The sequence below is a fragment of the Condylostylus longicornis genome, unplaced genomic scaffold, assembly GCF_029603195.1.
Source record: "Condylostylus longicornis isolate FDR11 unplaced genomic scaffold, ASM2960319v2 ptg000048l, whole genome shotgun sequence".
Taxonomy (NCBI): Eukaryota; Metazoa; Arthropoda; class Insecta; order Diptera; family Dolichopodidae; genus Condylostylus; species Condylostylus longicornis.
Genome location: NW_026578017.1, coordinates 712,486 through 735,683, shown reverse-complemented (window position 1 = coordinate 735,683; position 23,198 = coordinate 712,486). Strand labels below are relative to the sequence as shown.

Below are 23,198 nucleotides of genomic sequence, written 5' to 3'. Positions count from 1 at the left end.
GATAACACGCTTTTCGAATATTTCAATAACAAAGATTTTATATGCAAATTAACTTACCTCGCAGACATTTTTAATTTTTATTGAATAACTTGAAGGATGCAATCTGTGAGCACCTGGAGTACTTCAAGTTTCATTTGAAAAATATTTCAATTTGGATGAGATAACTAAAAAAGATGAGTTGTGGATTCGTAATCTTTTTCTTTGTGAAATTGACTGTATCGACTACATGGAGCTTGCCAAAGACGAGTTAATTGATTTGAAAACAAAGTCCTTGTTAAAAATGGATTTAGATTCAAAAACTCTTGGAGAGTTTTGGTCTACTTTAAGAGAAGCCTACCCATTGCTAGTAAAACGAGCTATTACAGCCATTATACCATTTGCTACGACATATCTTTAAGAATCAGGATTTTCTACACTCATAACAATAAAAACAAAACATCGAAATCGACTGAATGTCGAACATGATATGCGCGTTGCTTTGTCGAAAACCATCCCTCAATTCAATCTCCTAATCAAGGAAAAGCAGCAACAGCCTTCACATTGAAAATTTTATTTTTTCCAATTACAATTATTATTTTACCAGGAACATAAAGATATCTGTCAACAGTTATATTGTTGAAATAAAAATATTTAAATAATAAAATAGAATATATTTTGTAATAATTGAAGTTTAAACAACTTTTTTTCACAGAGAGGTCCGTGACATATTTAAAATTTTTAAAGGGGTTCATTGCACCAAAAAGGTTAACACTGTGTTAAAGGCATTTAACATATCTTAAAGGCACACTGCTATATAAGGAAATATCAATAAGTACATACGACTGACATGTACATTTTTAGAAGAAAATAAACACATACAAATTAACGAGTTTAATCTTTCGAAGTTAAAAAAAAAAGAATTTTATTTGGATGTTAATCCAAGTCTTTATTGTACTTCAATTAATTAAACTTAACTCTATTCTACAAATTGATTCTATTTATACTAATTAATTGATTACTTTGCATTTTAAAAGTTGGAGAAATAATTTTGCTAAGTATTCGAACTAAGCAATAAGAAAGAAAAATTAAAACTTACTTAAAAAATAAAAGTTTCAAGTTACCATTTTAAAATAACGAAAAAATTATGAAATTTAACTTTAAAAGCAATTTTTGTTTGAAAATTTCTGTAAGAAAATTTCCACTGATACGTCAGTAGTTTTGGTATTGTACTACTTTATGTACGATTCTATCGTTAACTTATATCATGACATATATTTGTGTACATATAATGCAGATATACATTTTATACTAAATGAATATTTGCCTACACATTTGTAGGCAACTCACAAAGAGTTAATTATTTTTGTTAGTGTTTTTACATGTAATACTTTATCTTTTGCCAATGTTTGATCCCCAATTATAAAAATTAAAAAAAATTTTTTTTTGTTCATGTTGAACTATCTTGTAATTATAAATTCATTGGTTAGACTTAAAATACTAGAACGAAATAAGGCTGAGTTCATGAGAAAATTATCACTCTTTTAAACTAGTATTTTTATTAAGAAAGCGTAGTTATGAACAAATTAAAATATAATAAAATATATTTACAAATAAAAAATACATTATTACAAATTACAATTTTTGCAATTTTTATTATATACATATTTTTACAATCTTAACAATTTTTGCATGTTTTATAAGTCTTCAGCATTATCGCAAACCAAATCGGGATGAATATTTGGTAAATCGGATGATCTTAAATTTTTATAAACGTCTTGGAAACAAGGGTAAATTATAGGTAGCAAATCCATAAGGTCCTTGTACTTTTCATTACTAATAATTAATAGTTGATTATTGCGTACTTGTAATTCGTAAAAGTCAACAGTTTTTATTCCTTTTTTTTGAATATTAATTTTCTTGAAAAGATCATCTTTTAGCGTTGTTTTTTATAAAATTTTTCCCATATCGTCTGTTATGAATTACTAAAGTAATGATGATTAGGACGACCTGACAGGACATGTCATCCGCTCCTGGTTGGGGCATCGGCAACAAGCTACCCCAGTGTGCATCTGGCTCTGTTCCGGACTTCAGCCTGGGGTAAGTTAATTAGAAATAGCAGGTTATGACCAATGGCCACATATAACCAGAAAAAAATTATACGCTGGTATAAATAAAATAAAAAAAAACTAGTGCGATTGCAAAAAAAATTAAAGTTCAGCTTAGCTGAAGTAGCCTGTAGTGAACCACACGGTACATCACGGCTATGTTGACAGGGTGACGATGTTATTGAGACTCCCAAACTGTAGTTTTAATTTTAATATTCATCTAATATTAATTACTCTAGATATAATGTATTTATTTTGTTTAAATTTTTATACTCAAATTTGCAAAAATTAATGCTAACTAAAATGATTTTTTTTCTTTTATTTTCTTTTTTTTTTCTTCTTGAACTTCACTTCTTAAATTTTTACAAAACTACATAAAAACAAAAAATTTTTCAAAACTCCATAAGATAAAAATAAATAAAAATTCTTTTAAAGTTTTTCAACAATACATAAAAACAAACAATTTTTCAAAATATTTAAATAATATATAAATAAAAATTCTTTAATAATAACTCAAGTTTTACGGATTATTAGAAATATTCTGTGAAGAAGAAAACAATAATGTTACATTTAATGGATCGTTCTCTTCTTTTTCTTTTTGATGAATACCCATATTATGATCGCCGAAGCGAATGGCTAGGCGGGTCTAATGAACTAGGCGAATCGAATGACATTTTAAATTATAAATATGTTGGTACCGCAAGACATCAAAAAACCTACCGAAAATAATGAGGTTAACATCGTATACATTGTACATCGTTTTTGCTTTTTTCCAAAAACAATTGAATTTTCCTATCCCTTTAGCAATGTCGAAGTAGTTCTCTACTAATTTAATTAAATGCTTGAATTGTTCTTGGCTTGTTTTTTTCACGTTTAAATTAATATTAAACCATCAATATTTTTTACAATAATTTTTAAAATTTTATGATCTTACTTTACAGATAGTTTAGATTTTGCATTAAAATGCTGTAAGATTAACTAAAAGAACAGCTATAAATGCTATAAGATTAAATAAAAAACCCCTTATGTATTATTTTGATTTTTGGTTTCATTCGCCAAACTTGTCACATTGTATTTTTATTCGACAGATTCGACAGCTCATTCGTCTAAAATTTAGACGAATTCGCTAATCATAATACCAAAAATTCATATTCGCCAAAAATTTCATTCGCTTCGCCGATCATAATAAGGACCTAAAACATGTTTTTATTTTTTTTTTTTCCTTCTTCACTCCTAGGAGGAGTATGGGGCTAGAGCTGTAGTGGATGATCTAATAGCTGCTCTCAGGGGCTCCGGGGCGCGTGTCTGGGGATACGCTGACGATGTGGCATTCGTCGTACGGGGAAAATTTGAGAGCACTATTTCTGATCTTCTACAGCAAAATTTACGTGTTGTGGAAAGGTGGTGCAAAGGCGTTGAGTTAAATATAAATCCAAGCAAGAGCACTTTGGTCGCCTTCACCAGACGCAGAAGCAGGGACAGATTAACGAGCCCAATTCTGTTTGGTGAACGTATTAGTTACTCGAGGGAGGTGAAGTATCTGGGGGTAACCCTGGATGATCGTCTCTCTTGGAATACCCATATCGATAGAGTTATCGGGAGAGCTACGGCGGCCTTGTGGACGTGTAGGAGCTTCATCGGGGGGACCTGGGGAATTAGTCCCAGAATAGCACTGTGGCTATATACGGCCCTTGCTAGGCCCATCGTCACCTATGCGTCGATTGTATGGTGCCGTAAGGCTCAGCAGGCGGGTGTGCGGGCCAAGCTGGAAAAGCTACAGAGGCTGGCCTGTCTGGGAGTGATCGGGGCGATGCGGACGGCTCCCACCGCTGCATTGGAGGTGATGATCGGATTGCCGCCACTGCACCTCCATATATTGAAGGAAGCTCGGCTGGTGACTTACCGACTTCTCTCTGGCGAGGACGGCTAAAGTTATCCCACAGAACTCACAGAGACTTCATTGAGGGCGATCCGATTCTAAGGATAACCATGTCAGATACCTGTCTGCCGCGGTACAACTTCGACCACAAGTACAGGGTTCTGTTTCCTGATCGATGGACGCGGGACCGGGGTGGTCCGGTACTTAGGTCGGGTTCGAGCGTGTGGTATGCGGACGGGTCCAAAACGGAGTCGGGTGTGGGCTCGGGCGTATACGGTGTCCGCCCGGACACGCGTATATATGCAACCCTTGACCCGTATTGCACAGTGTTCCAGGCCGAAATACATGCAATAGAAATCTGTCTGAGAATCAATTTGGAAAGGGGGTATAGAAACCGCACCATCTATGTGTTCTCAGACAGCAGGGCTGCACTGCTGGCGCTCCGTTCAGCTCAGGTTACATCCAAGCTGGTCTGGAGCTGCCTTGCTGCACTTATGGAATTGGCATCGGAAAACAGAGTGATGCTCATTTGGGTGCCGGGCCATAGTGCCCGCCGGTCGTCACTGGCGGGACACGAAAGGGTGCCGTCATGCGAAGGTGTTTGTTCCGGCGTGCTCCGGCGGATTCGCTGCGGAGTTGCTGGGGATGAGCAGGAGCCGGGTTCGCACTATTGCGAATTTCTTCACGGGGCACTGCCCGGTGAAATACCACCTGCATAGGCTGGGGAAGTCGGGCTCCCCCCTGTGCAGATTTTGTGGGGGTGGCGATGAGACCGCCGTGCACATTCTCTGCGACTGTCCGGCACTGGCTGTTCGGCGCCGCAATTCGTCGTCTTGGACATGGGTCCCTAAGTGTTCGGGAACTATTGTCCAACTCCCTTAGGGATATCTCCGGCTTTGTGATTGGGACGGGGATATTATAGACGGGAGAGTGGGGTGGCTACAATAAGTCAAAAATGGCTGCGGTGGCTTGGGGGGATGCTCCTGTCCCACTCGGTTCCCTCAGAATCTACAATCTACAAATGGGGCTAGAGCATGATATCTATCATGCAATAGTTTCTACAGTCATAGAGAGTTAGCTAGGTAGATGACTAGCCTACCGTAGTTTTTTTTTTATTTATATTAAATACATATTTCAGTTTATTAATATTTACTGTTTATTTTTCTTAGTCTTTAGTATCGAATATTATGAATATTTGAAAATTACTTGTATAATATTTATTAGTATTGCATATTAAGTTATATAATATTGAATGTAATTTTTATAGTGACCTGACCGGGGTACCCAAGACCCTTCGGTTAAAGGGTCGGTAACATAACCACTGCACCAATGGTCAGGTTTTTATTAGTTCTTCGTAAAATTCTTTGACATCAGCAGGGATTTAAAAAAATTGTAATATGTGCTTAACATTCGCACTTTTTTCAATAGATACTCGGTTTTGTTTTTTTTTTTTTTTAAATTTTCGAATTGGACATTGAACATCTTTTTTTCAATATGTCCTAAACCTTGTTTAATATGTCTAACTCCTCTTCAAACATAGTTCTGACTGAAACAGACACATTTTTGTGTTGTTTTTAAACTTCATACGACAAATAGACATTTTGAATGGCATTTTCGTTTTTAATATTTTTTTTAGCAGTTCCTTGAAAGTTATAAAAACAAAATCTTTATAAGCAAAACTTCTCCAGTTCTATTTAGTATGTTTTTATATTCACTTGATAAAATTTCATCAATTTTTCTATATTTCTATTCAACTCTTAAATATACTCTTTCGGCAGGCAAAAAACTGTGTCCTTTTATTGGAAAAAAGTATTTAATCAGCTTTATACATTTACTTGTTTTTAAAAATATTAATAAAGTAGCCAGTAAAATTATGTTTTTTTTAGCTAGTGCAGGAATCAGAAAATAAGTGCAAAACATATTCTTTTTTAGTTTTACATAGTGTTTTTTCTAAATTTTGCAGAAAATGAATCACATATAAAGCTAATTCATTTACACGCCTGCCAAATTCCGTTTCAAGCCACATATAATACTTTATATTTTCTCGATTTTGAGAAGTGCAGTGTATCATAATAGTTAAATTGTACATCCAAACTTGCCTTGTGTAAAATATTTTACAAATAGATAATTTTCATTTTTAAAAAAAGTTATTTTTCTAGGTGGCGTAACATGGGAGCTTTCTCTAATTTTAACACAACTAGCAATCTTGTCAACTGACCTTTAATTTGGTATATGGCTCATCTTTGTACTTGTTCTGGTTTAAGAGTTATTAATAAAAATAAAGTAGTGCAAATGTTATTTTTCAAAATGGCGTCTCACTTCTGTTATGCAAATGTTCAACTTAACAACTGAATTTCCCTTACAATTGCAAAAATAAATGCCCCGGTTAATATCATATGGCGCCTCTCATGGATACAGTCCTGTATAACAGTTTTTATTTATATAATCCTTTTAAAAACAAATTTTCCAAATAGCGTATAATAAAACTCAGAGCTTGGAGTAGAGAAGAATGAAAGTCAATCATTCTTGTTAACCGTTGAACTGTTGACCAATGCATGACTTTTGAAATTTATTATCAAAGTTATTAAAGCGATTTTGCAAAGTAAACAGTAAGCTTTTTACTGCATAAAAATTTCATACACAATAAGCATAAATATACAATAATATATTTACAGATACTTGAAAACAAAACGATTTTGTTTTAATTAGGAAAAGAAATTTTAATACACGATGTGATTTTTCAAAACTCAATAAGATCAGTATAAAAAAATAATATTAGTATAAATTATTATAAAATTACTGTAAAAATACTAATAAAATAATTAAATATTTCGTTTTCGTGAAAATTTAAATATTTTCAGTTTCACGAAAACGAAAATTTAAATAATAACTTAAAATATTCTACAATTAGATTGCATTGAAAACAAGGCATTATGATAATACGAAAATTTGCTAAAACATAAAATTTGACATGTCAATTTGACGTAAAGGTACTCCGCGTTACATGAGAGTGAACTTTGTGTTGTTTTTTTTTTTTATTAAGAAATTATGAGCGGCTATCCATAATTATTAGATCCATGGGTATTTCCAAGACGACTGTACCTGATATACTTTACGTATCCTTTTCATTTAATTTTAAAGTTTTCAAACCGCATTAGTAGTCGCATTTGTCCTTGTTTTTAAGATATCATAGAATTATTAAAATGACAAGTGTTAAATAAACTTTTAAAGAATTTAGAAAAATCCAGTGGTATGTTAAATTGATTATTATGATTAGTATAGGAAGAGTTTGTTGTGTTAAAGGACGACTGTGTCTGTTAAAAACTCAGATGTATAATTTCATAAGAAAGAATACTATATTCAAGTAAAAATTAATATTTATTTATTTAAAATAATATTAAAAATGAATGAATTATTTATCTACAGATTTCCTGACTACAATCAAGATTATGTCTAATAGGAATAATTAACATCTGAGTATGTAAAAATTAGAATTGATCATGAAGGAAAATGCTTAAATCTAAGGCATTTGAGAAAAAGAAATATTCGCCAACATCTAATAAAAACTATTTTGTTTTTCGGTCAATAATTTAATGTAATACACATAATATACAGAAATATTAATAAAACAATTTGTTTTGATTTGGAAGAAATAATTATATATAACTGAAATAAATATACATAGGTATGCATATACATAATATATGTTAAAAAATTATAAATTTCTTATTGAAAAAATTACACACACAAATTTCTAACTTCATACTTCAATTCATGTTTCCTATCTATATTTTCCAACCGTTTCTTACAATACTTTTTATGTTGTAAAAAATAAAAACAAAAAATGGCTTTAAAAATATTATTTAGCAGCTAGCTATAATGTATAATCAGATCCATGTTAAAACCATTTTAGAATATTTTATGTCACATTCTAGAGATATAATATTATTATTTTCCTACTTACCATTATATAAGTCGCTAACAATGTGTCTGTTTACATGATGTTTTTTGGATTAATGGTTGATGTACCTTTCACTTCACTCTGCCGTCAACCTAAATAGTTTTTTGAATAGCAGGTTGAATTTTGAAACCATTCAGAAGTTTTTTATTACATGATATGCTTTTTCTTGCGTTTAGAAAACGTAATTTATAAAGTTTTATGTAACTGTATGATAGACTGCTTCTATAAGAACAGCATGTAATTTAAAGGTAGAATAATTTATAGGGAACTTGTAAACAAACTTTAGGTGCTTTGCAAATTACAATAACAAAAAACAAATTTCAATATAAAAATTGATGTACATACTCGTACATTGTATGCATTTAGACGATAAAACATTATGAAAATTTTTTTTTCGATTTCAAACATTTAATTTATAAATGAAATATTTGATTTTGTATGAATAAAAATTCCTAATCGACCTAAATTTCACATTATGAAAAAAGGGAATAATTCTGAAAATTTTTCCTTTTTCAATTGGTCTAAAATTATTAAACAATTTAAAAAAAATAATAATTTTGCGTTTGTATCCTCGTTTTGTTGTTCCTTTTTGTTTTTTTTTTTGCAAACATTTTTAAAATGAAAATATAAAATAGAATCAGCTGCAAGCAAACATCATCTAAAATGAAGTGCTCAAGAAATCATAGATATTGGATAAAAATGGATCACTTTATAACAAGCAGATGGTAATGATACTGCAAGGTAGAGCCTGGATATATATATCAATATTCCGTTAGTATCGCGTCGTTGAAATATTGAAAGTATAAATCACATCATGTTATCGGAAATATTTTGCAAGTATCCAAGGCACTGAATGAAAACACTTGCCTATTAACAGTTTTTGCACCTGATTTGCTATTTAAAAAGATTATTGTGTATAGTTATTAAGGGTTTTTGTGTATAGTTATTAAGGGTTTTTGGGTGAATATACAAAATAAACAATGTTGGGTTATGTTTTAAAGTTAGGAAAACGTACTTGGCGGTGCTGCAATAAACATAGTTTTTATTTGTGTTGACTTCACATGTTTAGATGATCACATTACAAAGTGATTTTACGGGTTTGAAATGATCGTTATTTCCCTTTATTAACACTAAAATTTTTTAATTTTAAAAGGATTGCATCGGTTGGTTATATGAATGAAGTTTCTTCAGCAGAAAATTTAATATTTCTGTTTAAAAAGATATTAGAATTAAAATATTTTTGTACATGTGTACATCTACATTTATGTAGAAAACAGAAATTTTTTTATGATTTTTGTTCACGCTACTAAAATTAAATAAAATCTTAAATAAAACAAACAGTTGTATTTTTTTTTTAACAAACAAAATTTTATTATATTATTTTCATAAACTTAATATATTTCCAAAAAACAATACTGTGTTGACAGATTTATCTATAATTTTATACATAAATGGATGATTCATATAAAACCTAAACCTAACAGTTGCATGTACTGCAGTGGCTATATGGTGTCCTATGAAATAAATTAAAAATTTCGGTACATATTTAAAATTTAAAAAGAAAACATAATATGTTAAATAGATGTTTATTTGTCTTAAACCTACTTTCATGCAAAACTCCACACGATCATGCTTTTCATAAAATATGTATATTATTTTATATAATTATTTCTATTAAATCTTTTTCATTAAAGCGCATACAAACTGAGTGATTACTGAAAAATCATGTTGATTAGTGTTCAAATAGTTTCTTAACTCTTGATTTTAATGAATTTCAATATTATGATGACGAATTATGATAGAAACGAATAAAAGAAAAATCATAAGACTCAAATGTTATATATCTACTGTGAGTTGAATTTCGTCAATAGTGGAAATAAGTCAATTTATTTCAAAACAGAGCAAGAACCGTTACACATTTATTTAATCAACAAAATATGCAAAAAAAAATTATGTAAGAAATTTAAATTTTCAGGAAGGTGTTAAAGTAAAAAAATTATTGTAATATATATGTATGTATATTTGTATATATTTCGAAAGTGGTTTTCAAGTATCAGTAGACTCTTTATTTCATATTGCATATGTAAACTTTAGTGAAAAATTGACTTTATGGTATTTAAGGTCTATATAACGAAGAAAGGAAAATAATTACGTTTTCTTTCTTTTTTTTATTTATGTACTGATTTAACAAAAGCGTATAATAGAATAAGACTATAATGGAAATAAAATTCAATACGATATTTAAACAATATTGATTTTTAATATAAAGTTCAATAAATATTATTATTTTTACGTTAAAAAGTTTTCGTTAAAGAAATGATTTTTTGTGTCTTATAAAAGATTGTAAAAGAAAGATTTTTCAGTATAAAAAGTAATTATTTTTTACATCCAACATAATCAATTCAGCCCAATCCTGTTACACGTTTGAATAGTATATGTATAAGTTAATTTTTATCACTAGTAAGTCCAAAATTTTACATTTAATAAGCTCAGCTCAACTTTATAATTTTGTATTAAATTCAACGATAAACTAAATTTTATAATTTGTTGCAAAAATGAAATAACGACTAAAAATTTTACTTGTTTTGCTTTTATCCAAACTGCTTGAAAGCTAACTTAAAAAGAGTTATAATTTGTTTTTAATTTTTTACAAAATGCTCTACATATGTCGATGCAACATGACCACCGATCTTGAGGAATTATGTTGAAAAACTTTCTCAAAATAATTATCTGATGCATTTGAATTTCATTTTATTGATGTTGCGAACGTTAAAAATTGGATCAAATTGCCTGAATTTTATTGCGCAACCTAATTTGTATCTATGTATACATTACATATGTTAATTATATTGTTAAATAAAAGCTAATGGTTATTTCAATAATTGTTTCATTACAAATTGTGAATTCAAAGAAATTTTTATTTATTTTATTGTAGTATTGATTGTCGAGTATATTAATTTTTAATTGTATTTCTAGATCTTATTTTTTAACTACATACATTTCTTTTTCATATAGCCAAAATTTAAAAAAAAATGCTGCATTTATTGCAGAATACTCTATTACACCGACATGGTTATGCAAATGTCGATTTTAAATACAATTTTTGTATTGTTTTTATATTGTGTAATAATTATATATAATTGTTATTTCATTAAAGTCGGATTTGGTCAGCACATAACAGCACATAACGAAATGGGTATTGTCTAGTTTAGTGAAAGTGTTTCAGAAGATTATGAAAATGCCTTATTTGTCTTCTAAAGTTTCCTTTAATTTTAAGAATGTTAGCAACCTTTTAGTTAAACACTCAAATATAAGATTTAAAAAAATTCCGAGAACCCGTTCCGTAGATATGATAAAAATGTAAAACAGGCCCCGAGTTCGGTTTACAAGCCCTGATCTTTCCAAAAAATTTATGGATTGATTGTTTCACCACCCCGAATTTAAATATTAAATTTCAGGGAAATTGTTTGATTTTTTTTTCTTTACGTACGCATTCGGCCCGCAAAAAGGTTAAGTTCCCGAGATGTGATATATCCCAAAAGTTGATCAATCTGCGCCATATCCAAAATAAACTAACTTGAAAAATTACATGGGAATCGGTTCAGCCTTGAAATACACGCGTGCACACACAGACCGTTATTTCTCTAAAAATAGTACGCTTCCCTAGTCCCTACTATGGAGAAGTGCGTTCTCACCGAAAATTCGAAATTTGGTGCCATCGTATATGGCCCCTACATTGCATGCAGTGCGGTCGGTAAAAAGAAATTGTATGAGTAACTTCTATGGAACGAAATATGAAAATCTGTGACTTCAATAATGCCCTGACGAAGTAAACTTTACCAAATATCACATTCCAAAAAGTTTAGTAAAAGCTCTTGACATTGAACACTTTTCCAAAATGCGCTCTATGAGTAGTTGCACAGAACTTTAAATTGAAATTTTCAAACAAATATGAATTAATATTGTAAAAATTGTATTCCAAAATCTATCAAAAGTTTTAGCAGTTCTTTTTAGAATGTAAAGGTATTGAAAGCTCTGAGATGGTAGTAAAATTGTATTAATACCGTACTTAAACTTTTTATAAAGCATTATTGACCTCCAACCCCCGCGCAAGTTATCGCCTATCGAAATTTGCAAAATTTGAATATTTGGCACCTTATATTAGCAAAACCGCAAGCTTTTTCAAATTTCCATAAAGGCAGAAAGGTAACGGTGAATTCTATGCTATTAACAAATGTAATTATTTTTCTTAGTTCACACAATTAACCCTTAAAATCGACCATTACGTTAACCCCTCTTAAAATTAATTTTTGTTTTATTTCAAAAACTGTATAATACATTCATCTTAAATATATGCAATCCTAGGAATTGTTTCGTATATGAATAAAAATAATTTTAATAGTGTGGTAGGTATACATAACGTATATGGTTTTTCAAAGCAGTATTTTCACTTGTTGAGTGTAAAAGAGCTACAAAACAAACCATTGGTTTGACCCAACTTTATTTTTACATTTTTACATTTTTAATTGTCTTCATTCTTTAGTTTTACATTTTTAATTGTTAATTGCTGTACTTAAATATAACAAAATTTCTTTTTGTTTCAATTTTCTTTTTTTGTTTTTCTTAATTTTTATTTTTCCTGAAATAGAATTTTCCACTATTTGGCCGAAATGAACAAATTTTTTTTTACTAACGACATTTTTTGTTCATGAACACAATGCTGAAAATTCAAAATAACAAAAGTTTTTATACAACTGTCAAAAATATATTGCGTATGTATCACATTATTGTTTTGCAGTATTGTTTTTATGAAAATCTCTGTGATTTCCGGGCTGATTCTTTGATTTAAGCACATATACACGTTTTCAAGCTACAGCCTGTTGGAAAATAGATACCAGATTTTTCCTGCATATAAATAAATACTCATAACTTCGGAACCATGAAATAAATCGAAAATTTTTTAGGCACCTATTGTTTTACACTTGAATTGAACATCTATTTCAACAGACTTGCATAGAATAATACGTTCATGGACTTATGTTTAATTGTATATAAAAAATCAGCATAGAATTCGATTTTCTTCGCATTCCTTACAAAAAGAGAACACTGATTTCGTATTACCATAGTTTTTTAATTTTAAATGGAAAAAATTAATTTAAAGAAATTTTCTCCTTTATAAGAAATGAACAAATATCATTCTTTTGTCATAAAATGTGAGTAAAATATGGCAAAATATGACAGAACTATACGTACATGTGCGAACAATTAGAAACATGTACACATGTATTGAGTTTCAATTTGCTTCAAAAGGATTATGAATTTCAAAAAAGGTGTCCACAATCATAAATTCCTATAATATACATATTATAGGAACACAAGCATTAAGAAAAAAGAATTGAACTAACCAATAAAAAGGATTAATCAATTACCTGCTATGTTAACATTTTAATGATGTAAATAAATGCTAAAGTCCAAAAAAAAAAGATTAAAAAATTTTATATGATTTAGATGAATACATACATACATATATACATGTGTCATGCAATATGTTTTGTTATCAAATAAAACTAGCTTGAAGAAAAATGGATTCAAAATTTTATTTTTTTATGTAAATATGTTATGTAGTTAATAAAAAACGCAAATTTAAAAATTTTTTTTCAAAAAATTTGTAAAAACATGAAATTCCATTTCGTTATTATTAAAACGAAATAAAATAATTTATATAATTTATATAATTGATAGATGTATATAATATGTACTTTGTAATTAATCGTTTTTATTTTCAAGCCAAATCACCATATGGAGTCAGTATATTTTTATTGAGCCCGAACTTAACTCCACCAGGAGCTACCTCCGGATGGCTTCGCATTAGTTCTACTAATTTTGCGAACTGCTACTTTTATTTTGCCGTTCAAACACTTTTATTATATGCAATATATGCTACATTGATATTATTTATTTTTTTTTTAATTACATTTACCTTATTACAAATATTTAAAAATTAATATTAATTTTACTACTTTATCATAAAGTTTTGAAATAATATAAACTATCGACTGAAAATCAAAACAAAATTTTGAAAATTACTTCTAGTCACAATTTCTATTTGTCTAGTTTTGCCATTTCTCGTGAAATAATTTTATTCCATAACACAATTTCGGCGAATTCGAGAACGATGACATTCGCTTCGCGAACCATAATAACCTCATTAAATAACTTAGACAACACGAAGACACTGCTGCAAAAACTACAAATTTGACATTAGCATAAAAAAAAATTTTAGTTGTGAAAGTTCTAAGATTGTCATGTTTTTTAAAGATTCAAAAATGAAAAAATATTTTTATTGTAGTCACTGAAATGTAAAAATTTGAAAGAAAGATATTGTAATAAATCCTGTAACTCCGACTTATTTTTTTAAGTACAAAAGTAAAAACCGCAGCAGAAAAATCAAAACTGAGTTAATGCAAGTATATCTATATAATATAAAATACATATTTTTAACAGAACGTGTAGTACTTTACTATCAAGCACATTTAGTAATAAGTTAGAACTAAAATATCAGAAATTCAGTTACAGAAAATCAATTAAAAATCATATTGCAGCAATTAAATTTCTTTTTAAAAGATAAATCTTGTCCCATAATTTTTTTACAATTATATTTAAGATAAGTATGTAAATAAGTTTTGATACAAATTGAGTTTTTACCAATATTCTCAGTATGTTAGTGTTAAAATTATTATGTAAATTATAATAATTTAAACAGACTGTGTAAAATTATTTTAATTTTATAACACTATATATATTATGTAAATATTTATAAAATATTAAATTATAATATTACACTATAAAAATATAAAACTTCAATTTCAAAATTTAGTGAATTTTATTACAATAATTACACAATTAATAATTAATAACATTTAAATGCAATATTATGTTAAAGCTATTATATACAAAAAAATGCAATTTATTTTCAATTTCAAAAAAATACATTATTTTTGAATTCCCACCAGTGGAACTGAGCTGAGCTTTTCTCTTATATTTTTTTTTGTTAATTTTTAACAAATCTTCCATAGAAAAAGTTATGTCCCTCATTATCCTTAATAATGTATATGAACGGCCTGTCAGCAAAAAATTGTTTTGGTGGAGGTTCAATAATCGCACATCTCATCATCATAACCATTCCTGTTTAAAACAAAAATAAAAGAAACTGATTTTGGTTTCTTTTTCGATCTTCCCTTTTTTTGTAGTTTTTGAAAATATTCAATATTAAGAAATGGTTCAATAAAATAATGAAGAATCAATATTTAACTATTACTATCTGAATCCTATTGTCATGATATACTAAATTATTTTATATTAAGGATGCTATATGTATACTGACATTTATGTACGCTTCCCATTAGCTATGGGTCATTTTGGAACTATATAACACGTTATGTTATGATAAAATACGAATATCAATTCACGATTTAAAATGTAGAATTTTTCGGGACGAAACATAATAAATACTCGTAGAATTCACGAATATGTTATTACGATGTCAAATGCCTTATAAGCGTCAAAATGACATTTTATGGCTCATAAAAATGTCACATAATATGCAAATATTTCAGGAAAAAAATTCATCCCAATTAATGCAATACATAATGATAATCAGATGGCAATAGTTAAAAAATAAATATGTAATAGGAAATATAACGTAAATTTTTTTTAAACAAGTAGCAAACAGCAGCGAAAGTTAACATAATTGTGAAAATTCATTCTATAAATTTAACAATGATGAAAAAAAAATTATTATGAAAAGTGATTATTTACTTTGTTTATTTTTTTGTATTATTTACCTTAGCATATGAAAAACACCAAAAACACATTATTTACTAGGAACAAAATAATGTACATTTAGTAAAATATTTTTATTAAAAAAAAGGAAGTTTTAATTTTAAATTAGAAAATCAATAAATTAATCATTAAATTTACAAAAAGGTTTTAAGAACTCAATCAAAATTAATTTTAATTTTAATTGCTTAAAATTGTTTTTTGCTTAAAATCCTTGTTTAAATTTTATTATATTAAATTGATTTAAAGTCTCCATTAAAGTACGGTCTGTTATGACGATCTATTATAAAGTACACAAATGGATGATCAGCATGAAATTTATACTCAATTAAAGGCGTTTTTAAAGCAGCACATAACATTATTTCGACACCTGAAAAAATGAGTTATGGTTGAATAAAATACATTCAGTTTAATGTCTCATCAAATTAATCCATTCACAAAAAATTAATTCAGTTAAAAAGAAACTAAGCCAAACTAATAACAAAATTTTGAAAATAAGATTTATATACTTATTTATTCAATGTCAGTATTCATTCATTAGGAATATTGAAACTCTACGATTTTTTGAGTATGTATGTAAAAAATAAAAATTTTGAATATAACATTAAATGTGAAAAATTGAAGTAAAATAAAAATTAAAATAAATATATATGTGCCTATATACATATTCAATAAAATTTATAAAAATAGAAGAATATTTAAATTAAAGATCTTTGAGAAGATTCAATAAAAATATTTAATAATTTCAAAATTCACATTTAAAAGGTAAAAAAAAAACAATTTTTTTTAAATAAATTTATATATGTAAATCTCTTGAAAAAATTAGAATTTGTTGATCATTTTAACAGACATTATAAAATGGAGATAAAACCTTTTTTCATGATATCAATAAAGATAAAACCTTTTTTTCATGAAATAAAGAGTATAGAAATAGTGAAATGTATATTAATATGTATAAATATGATAGTGTTAAAGCAAAATATACACAAACATATCCTGTTCAACTAACTTTAATGTTGCGAACATTTTTTAGCTACTTAAAAATTACTTGTATTAGACGATATACAGAAAGTTTTAAAAGCACGTTCTAGAAATACATTTATTGAATTTGTCACATCACCAAATAATATATTATAATAGTATAACAATTCTTACATAAATCACTTTAGTTCAAGTGAAAAAAAATTAATGAATTTTTCAAAAAAATTACATTCCTTTTTTTTGAATCAAAATAAAGTGGAAAATAATAAACTTTTAAAGAAAAGATTTTATAAGTTTGTTGAATAGGTCTGTGTACTGCATAAAATTCATTACAGCTTATTCGAGTCTTGAATTAAATCAATATAATATAGGAAAAAGGTTAGAATTTCAATATGCACTCAAGCTTATAAATTTTAATCTAGCCTAAAACTGAAAATTGCAAAAGTTAGAGTTCGTCACGACAGTCGGAACAGGTTTTTGCAGAATCTGTCATATTTTTGATAAATGATTTAATACATCCATAGAAGACAATAAATTTATGTTGGCTATCTCTGCTAATTATTGCATATAAGAATGGATGATCAACTGTAAAATGTTTTGATATTGGTGCAGATCTTTTCATACGAATTACAGCGGCTAAAAGGAAAATTATAAAAATTACAAGGTAGAAATATTAAAAGCACAAGTAAAGCATAAAGCATTTTTGAAATAATATAAAGCACAAAAAAGTATACACAATTGTTTAAACTCCTAAAATGTGTTAAAATTTTGGTAAACTAAATATAATTATAATTATTCACTCTAACGACATGGAAGGTGATTGTACTACGGAATTTATAATGCATATTTTGCAACGAAACCATTTGAAAAGTTAATTGCATATATTTTGTAATAACCATACAAAATGATTGAAGTAAAGCGATCTTAAACTATTTTTATTTATATTGGACGACGTAAAAAAATTTGCAAGTTTTGTTTCATAAAACCCTTGTACATTCAACTTTGATAAATTTGAACGTGATAAATTGAACGCAGAATGTTTATTCTATTAAAATTCTATTTTCAAACTTTTTATATATTTCTTTTATATTCACAGCAGTAAAAGCAATTTGTACACAATTTTCGAAATTGGTTAAGTATTAAAATGAATTTAATAGTATATCTTTTTATGGTAATACCAAATAAAATTTGAACAAGTCTGGATATAATAAAATTCCAAAATTTTTAAACGAAAAAAAATGAAAGAAAAAACCTTAATATTTTAAAAAACGGTTACAAAAAGTAATTGAAAAAAAAAATAATAATAAAAGACATACATACACTAACATTATGCCAAAAAACTTATTAAATTACTTAAGTTATTAAATTCTAATAAAAATAATTATTAGAATAAGTTATGAAGTAATAGAAAAAAATGTACATTAATAACAATAACACATATCAATGAACAGGAAGTATGTACACATTACGAGCAATAGAATTGAGTTTGTTGAAAAACAATTAACTTACCAGTAGCAGCAGCGGCTTCAGCACCTTCTTCGTTAACTTCAATAAATGCTTTGTGAACTATTTGTGATACTTTTAACGGCTCAGGTGAATCCAAAAGATTGCTGAAATCAGCATCATCACTAAACATTGAACCCATACCCATCTAAAATAAATAAAAAAAAGTTCACAAACTAAAGTTAAAAATGTCGTCGAAATTATAATTAAAATAATTTAAAAACTTAGAATTTAGTAGTTATTGTAAAATAGTAAAACTCTCAAAAAAGCGCCGCGCAAAATTTGTTGTGAACTTTGTTAACTTTCATTGAAATATTTTCTAGAAAAAAAATGTTATCTGATTATTGGTTTTGAGGTCGTTAATCTTCAGAAATTTATTTCCTCATTATAATTCTTAGGATATTCTCCTTGTACATACAAATTTTAAGAATTCAAAAGGCCCACCTCTTATGTTACAAATTATAGAAGTTATATATACCTCGTTATAGGTTATAGGTTATAGAAATTGAATATACTTCGTTTTTAAAATCGTTATGAAGAATAAATGCGAAATAATAAAAAAATTTAAAGAATTAATTTAATAAGACAGTTTAATTTTGCTTCACCTCATATCAAATGTTTATCAATTAAATCTGCAATCAATTTGAATTTTTATTATGTAAATTAATAATCAGTTTGCTTCGATATTTTCAAAGAGCTTTAACTTTATCTTAATATCTTAATAAGATTGTGTCCCATTAGTTTGTTTTTAACGTTATCATAAAAAATAAATTAGCACGATTTTTGATCACAGTGCAAAACTTTAAATTTTCCTTTCATTTATTACAAACATATCTTACAAAAGAATATCTTCCCCATATTTTTAATGTTTTTAATATTCATGTTCTAATAAATACCGAGTTTTATTGTATGTTATACAATAAGAAGAGTCATTAATTTTACTTTTATTTACGTATTTAACGAGAAATTTTTCATTAGAACCATTATTAAAAAAGTTTTGATAATTTTTTTCGTTTGTAGCTCATAATTCGTTCTAAAATGAAATATATTTATTGTTTTATATATTAAGTGTACTATGACCAATATTAACTAATTATCAATTTAGTTATTAAGAGCTTTTACAAAGGAAATCATTGCTTTTTGGTTGATGAGATAAAAGCTTTAGTTTTAGATAACTTAAATTATGCTATTAGCTATAAGAGGATTTTACTTTAATTTTTTTATTCTTAAATACCTTTTCAAACGAAACGATTATGCTAAAGGTAAAGTTTCTATTTTAAAATAATTGAATTTCTTTATGTTAATACCAAATTCCAAGTTTGTTGATACTTCCATTTTTTAACCTTTGAATATTTAGGTCAAAGGTAAATTTTCACTTTTGTTTTTCATATTTCTTAAAAAAATTCCGAGGATAATAAAAGTGCCAAATGCCACGCTATGTGGAATTCTACACACAACACATGCTATATCATTATTTTATTTCTATTTGAAGTGGTTAAACTGAATTTTAATTTGTTGGTTAGTTGAATATGCAAATTTATTTCGCTTGCCATTTACATTATAGACATATAGCATAAGTATATGTTGAATATACTTAATTCATATTAATTATAGGTATGTGTCTACATAATAAAGCAAAAGGTAAAATAAATAAATTCAACAATGTTCAAAAAGAAAATTAAGTTAATAAACTTTTTGAATAACCCATCAACATAAAGTTTATTTGACTAGAACAAGAATTAAAAATAAAAGTCCTTAATTACACACCTAACCGGGAATTAAAGTCTTTTAATAATTTTATGAGGGTACAACTATTTTAAGGATACAAAACAAAAAAACAATTTTCTTAACACAATGCGCACATATTAAATATTTAGGTAACTGTATATGTAGATATTTAATTACAAATTAATTAAGCAGGACTTAAATCTTTAAAAGATGTTTCAGACCATTAAGCGTTTAACTAATTTTCGAATAAGCTTCTTTTGTAGTAAAAATTTATCGAACATAAATTTCAATCTCCATACTGGAGATTTTGTAGTGTTGATTTATTAAATAAGCTTTTTATTAAGATCTAAGTTAGAATTGAATTTTCGAGAGCTCCGTTTAGTTACTTTATTATTTAAATCTTTTGATTCATATGTCATCTAATTGCTGTGAACCAATTCTTTTAAAATTTTACATACATATGTATTTCCGATGACAAAGCATGATTATAACATTAGTTTATTGAAATTCCAATATAGTAACGCTTCAGCCACCAAAAATTCAAGTTTAGATAATTTGAAAATTGCTTATACTATTTAAAAAATATTTTCAATCTTGCACTTGTACTGACAAAGGCAAGTGAAAACATTGAACATTGTCAGTTTACTTCTAATCTGCTATAGGAGTTGCAAAAAATGTTTAACCATTTGCAATATTTAACCAATTTGCAAGAGTTTATAAAAAGTAAAAATATATTTAACAATAATTTCGGTTGCATATTTATCATTAATAACATTAAGTTAATTATTTAATTTATCAGAGAACTGTTTTAAGGTTGTAAATTTTAACGGTTTATTTTTTTTAAAGTATGCAAATCAAATATGAATAAGTATGTATACCATTTAGATGTTTTATAATTTATAAATTTTAATTTTTTGCTTTAATTTATAATTAAACTTTAATTTTTAATTTAACTTGTAATTTAAGATATGGTAGGTAATTAGCTATAGTTGTGTTTTCAAAAATTCATAATACCAAATCTCATTAGAAAAATAAGCCTTAATGTATATTAAGAATAGTTGACTTTAACAAAAATGTTCTTAAATTCAGCATGCATGTATGTAATGTTAATCCAAATTAATTTTAATTCATTCAAGTTACGAAAATCAAAATTATCTTCAAGGTAGAGATAAATTTAAAAAAGATAAATTTTGGTATTTTTAAGATAAATTTCATACATTTTGATATTTGCAATATGGTAAAGTTATAATAATGTGGTATAAAACATAAAATTTGATCGTAAATACATATATATTATTTATGTAAGTATATTGTTATATTAAATAGCAAGATTATGTTAAATCTGGAGTTTGAATATTGTATTAAACTTGAATATTACATCGTGCTCGAATATTATATCGAGCTTGAATAGTATATTCAAGCTCGAACAAAATGTTAAACTTTTTTCCGAATAACTTACGTTTTACAAATCTTGTTATGAAAAATAGACACTTACCTTTTCAAAAGTATTCGTCAATTCAATTTCAAATTCGGTTTTGAATTTAGGAAATTTAACAATAACTTCATTGAAAAACATATTTTGTGTAATATTTGTGAGTGATATTCCTTGTAATTTTTCTTCCAAATTAGACAACCCAGTTTTTCTCCTTGGAAGTAAAATCAGCATAGATAAATTTGAATTTTTGTAAGGCATTTCTAAAGCTGTTGCATCTAAATCATCAAATTCACCATAACGAAAATTTTTTTTCGTATTCATCATATCAACTTTAACACTTTCAGTTTCGCTTATCCAAAAATTTTCTTTTTGTGTTGCACTTTCTTTGAATTTATGTTGCCATTCTCCCTTAAAATGAATAGCGTTTATCAAGATCATTCTAGTGAGCGAATCTAGTACATCCGGTTTGATTAAATTTTTAATTTTATTATTTGTTCTTTCTTCAACCCAATTATTCATTTTCGCCGCTGCCTCAACTTTTTCTTCGAATTGAATATTTTCAGCTTCAGAATAGAAATATTTGGTTGCAATGGTATTGAATTCATCTTTTACTTGATAGCCAACTTTTACATAAAATTTATTAGCAATTTTTAATAATGGACTGTCTTTATATAAATCCAAAACATTTTTAAAAGATTCACCAACTACATTTTTGTCATTCCCAATTAAATGCAACCCAGATGAAATTTCCTCGGCGGTTTTACCGCCAGCCCCAGCATATGCAAGAGCAACACATGTCTGAATGGAAAACGGTGAAATAATAATATTTTTATCTGCGTTATCTTTTTTAACTTGAGAATACAAATTTAAAGAGAATTTTGCATTATTTTGCGAAAATTTTTCTTGTAAATCTTCAGCCATAGTTGTTATGAATAACACAAATAGTAAAAATACTGAAAAAAGATTAAGTATGAGATCACATAAATTCGTCAATTCTTAATATTGAATGAGTCATTTAATAATATATATGTATTTGAATCATGCACTAAAATAATTACTAGTATAATTTTTTTTTCCAAATCCAACTTTACATATGAACGGTGATAATTTAACTGAATTGAATTGCTAAACTCTTATCTGCAAATTTTATAAGCTATTCTAAAAAAATAACTTTATACGTACTATTATGATACATCCACATAAACAAAGAGTATCCGCAATAACGAATGAAATATTCTTTTGAAACACGTCATCCAGACTTTTTTTGTTTTTTTTTTCACCTTTTTTTCGTCAGTTGAATCAAAAAAAGGTTATTTTAGCTTTTGGATCAGATTACGCTCAATCATTTTTCAAAAGAAATAATTTGGAAAGTTTACACGAATTATCAAATAAATAAATTAAGCATTATTGGTTTGACAATAGACCATTTAACCTTCAAACATACAGTACCAAATATATTTTCCACCAAGAAGTTAAAAACAGCTGAGTTCCCACTTTTAGATTCTACTAGAATACTTTCCCACATTAAAAGAAATTTTTTTCGTTAAAAAATTTACTGTATATTTTTATAATGAATAAGAATATTTTTCTACTTATTTGGTATTGAGTTTTTTATGAAAATAGAAATTATAACAAGAAGAAATTCAAAAAAATAATATTTTAAAAAATTAAAATATGTAAGTTAAAATATAAAGAAATTCATATTTGACATATGTATATAAAAGACGTGACATATATAAAAGTCAAAAAGTGTAGAAATGTTTTTATATAATTTTTTATACAGAGTGG

The 23,198-nt window shown here is 27.2% G+C and overlaps 1 protein-coding gene across 5 annotated transcripts; it reads right to left on the bottom strand.

The window, feature by feature from the left end:
* Positions 1-9,277: 9,277 nt before the first annotated feature.
* On the bottom strand, positions 9,278-22,898 carry LOC129611106 (serine protease inhibitor 42Dd-like). 5 transcript variants are annotated; one of them, XR_008697123.1, is made up of 5 exons: positions 22,593-22,894; positions 21,471-22,363; positions 18,254-18,395; positions 15,769-16,133; positions 14,974-15,109 (listed from the first exon to the last, which is right to left on the bottom strand). XR_008697123.1 is itself a non-coding variant. In XM_055524059.1 (4 exons), exons 1-4 carry the CDS (start codon positions 22,609-22,611, stop codon positions 9,308-9,310), a joined length of 1,185 nt encoding a protein of 394 aa, XP_055380034.1. In that variant the 5' UTR covers positions 22,612-22,897; the 3' UTR covers positions 9,278-9,307. The 5 variants fall into 5 exon arrangements, 4 of the variants coding, with proteins under 4 accessions (XP_055380034.1, XP_055380033.1, XP_055380032.1 ...); XM_055524059.1 differs by lacking the exons at positions 14,974-15,109; positions 15,769-16,133 and adding an exon at positions 9,278-9,438 and having other exon boundaries at positions 22,593-22,897; XM_055524058.1 differs by lacking the exon at positions 15,769-16,133 and having other exon boundaries at positions 14,789-15,109; positions 22,593-22,888.
* Between the last annotated feature and the right edge of the window lie 300 nt (positions 22,899-23,198).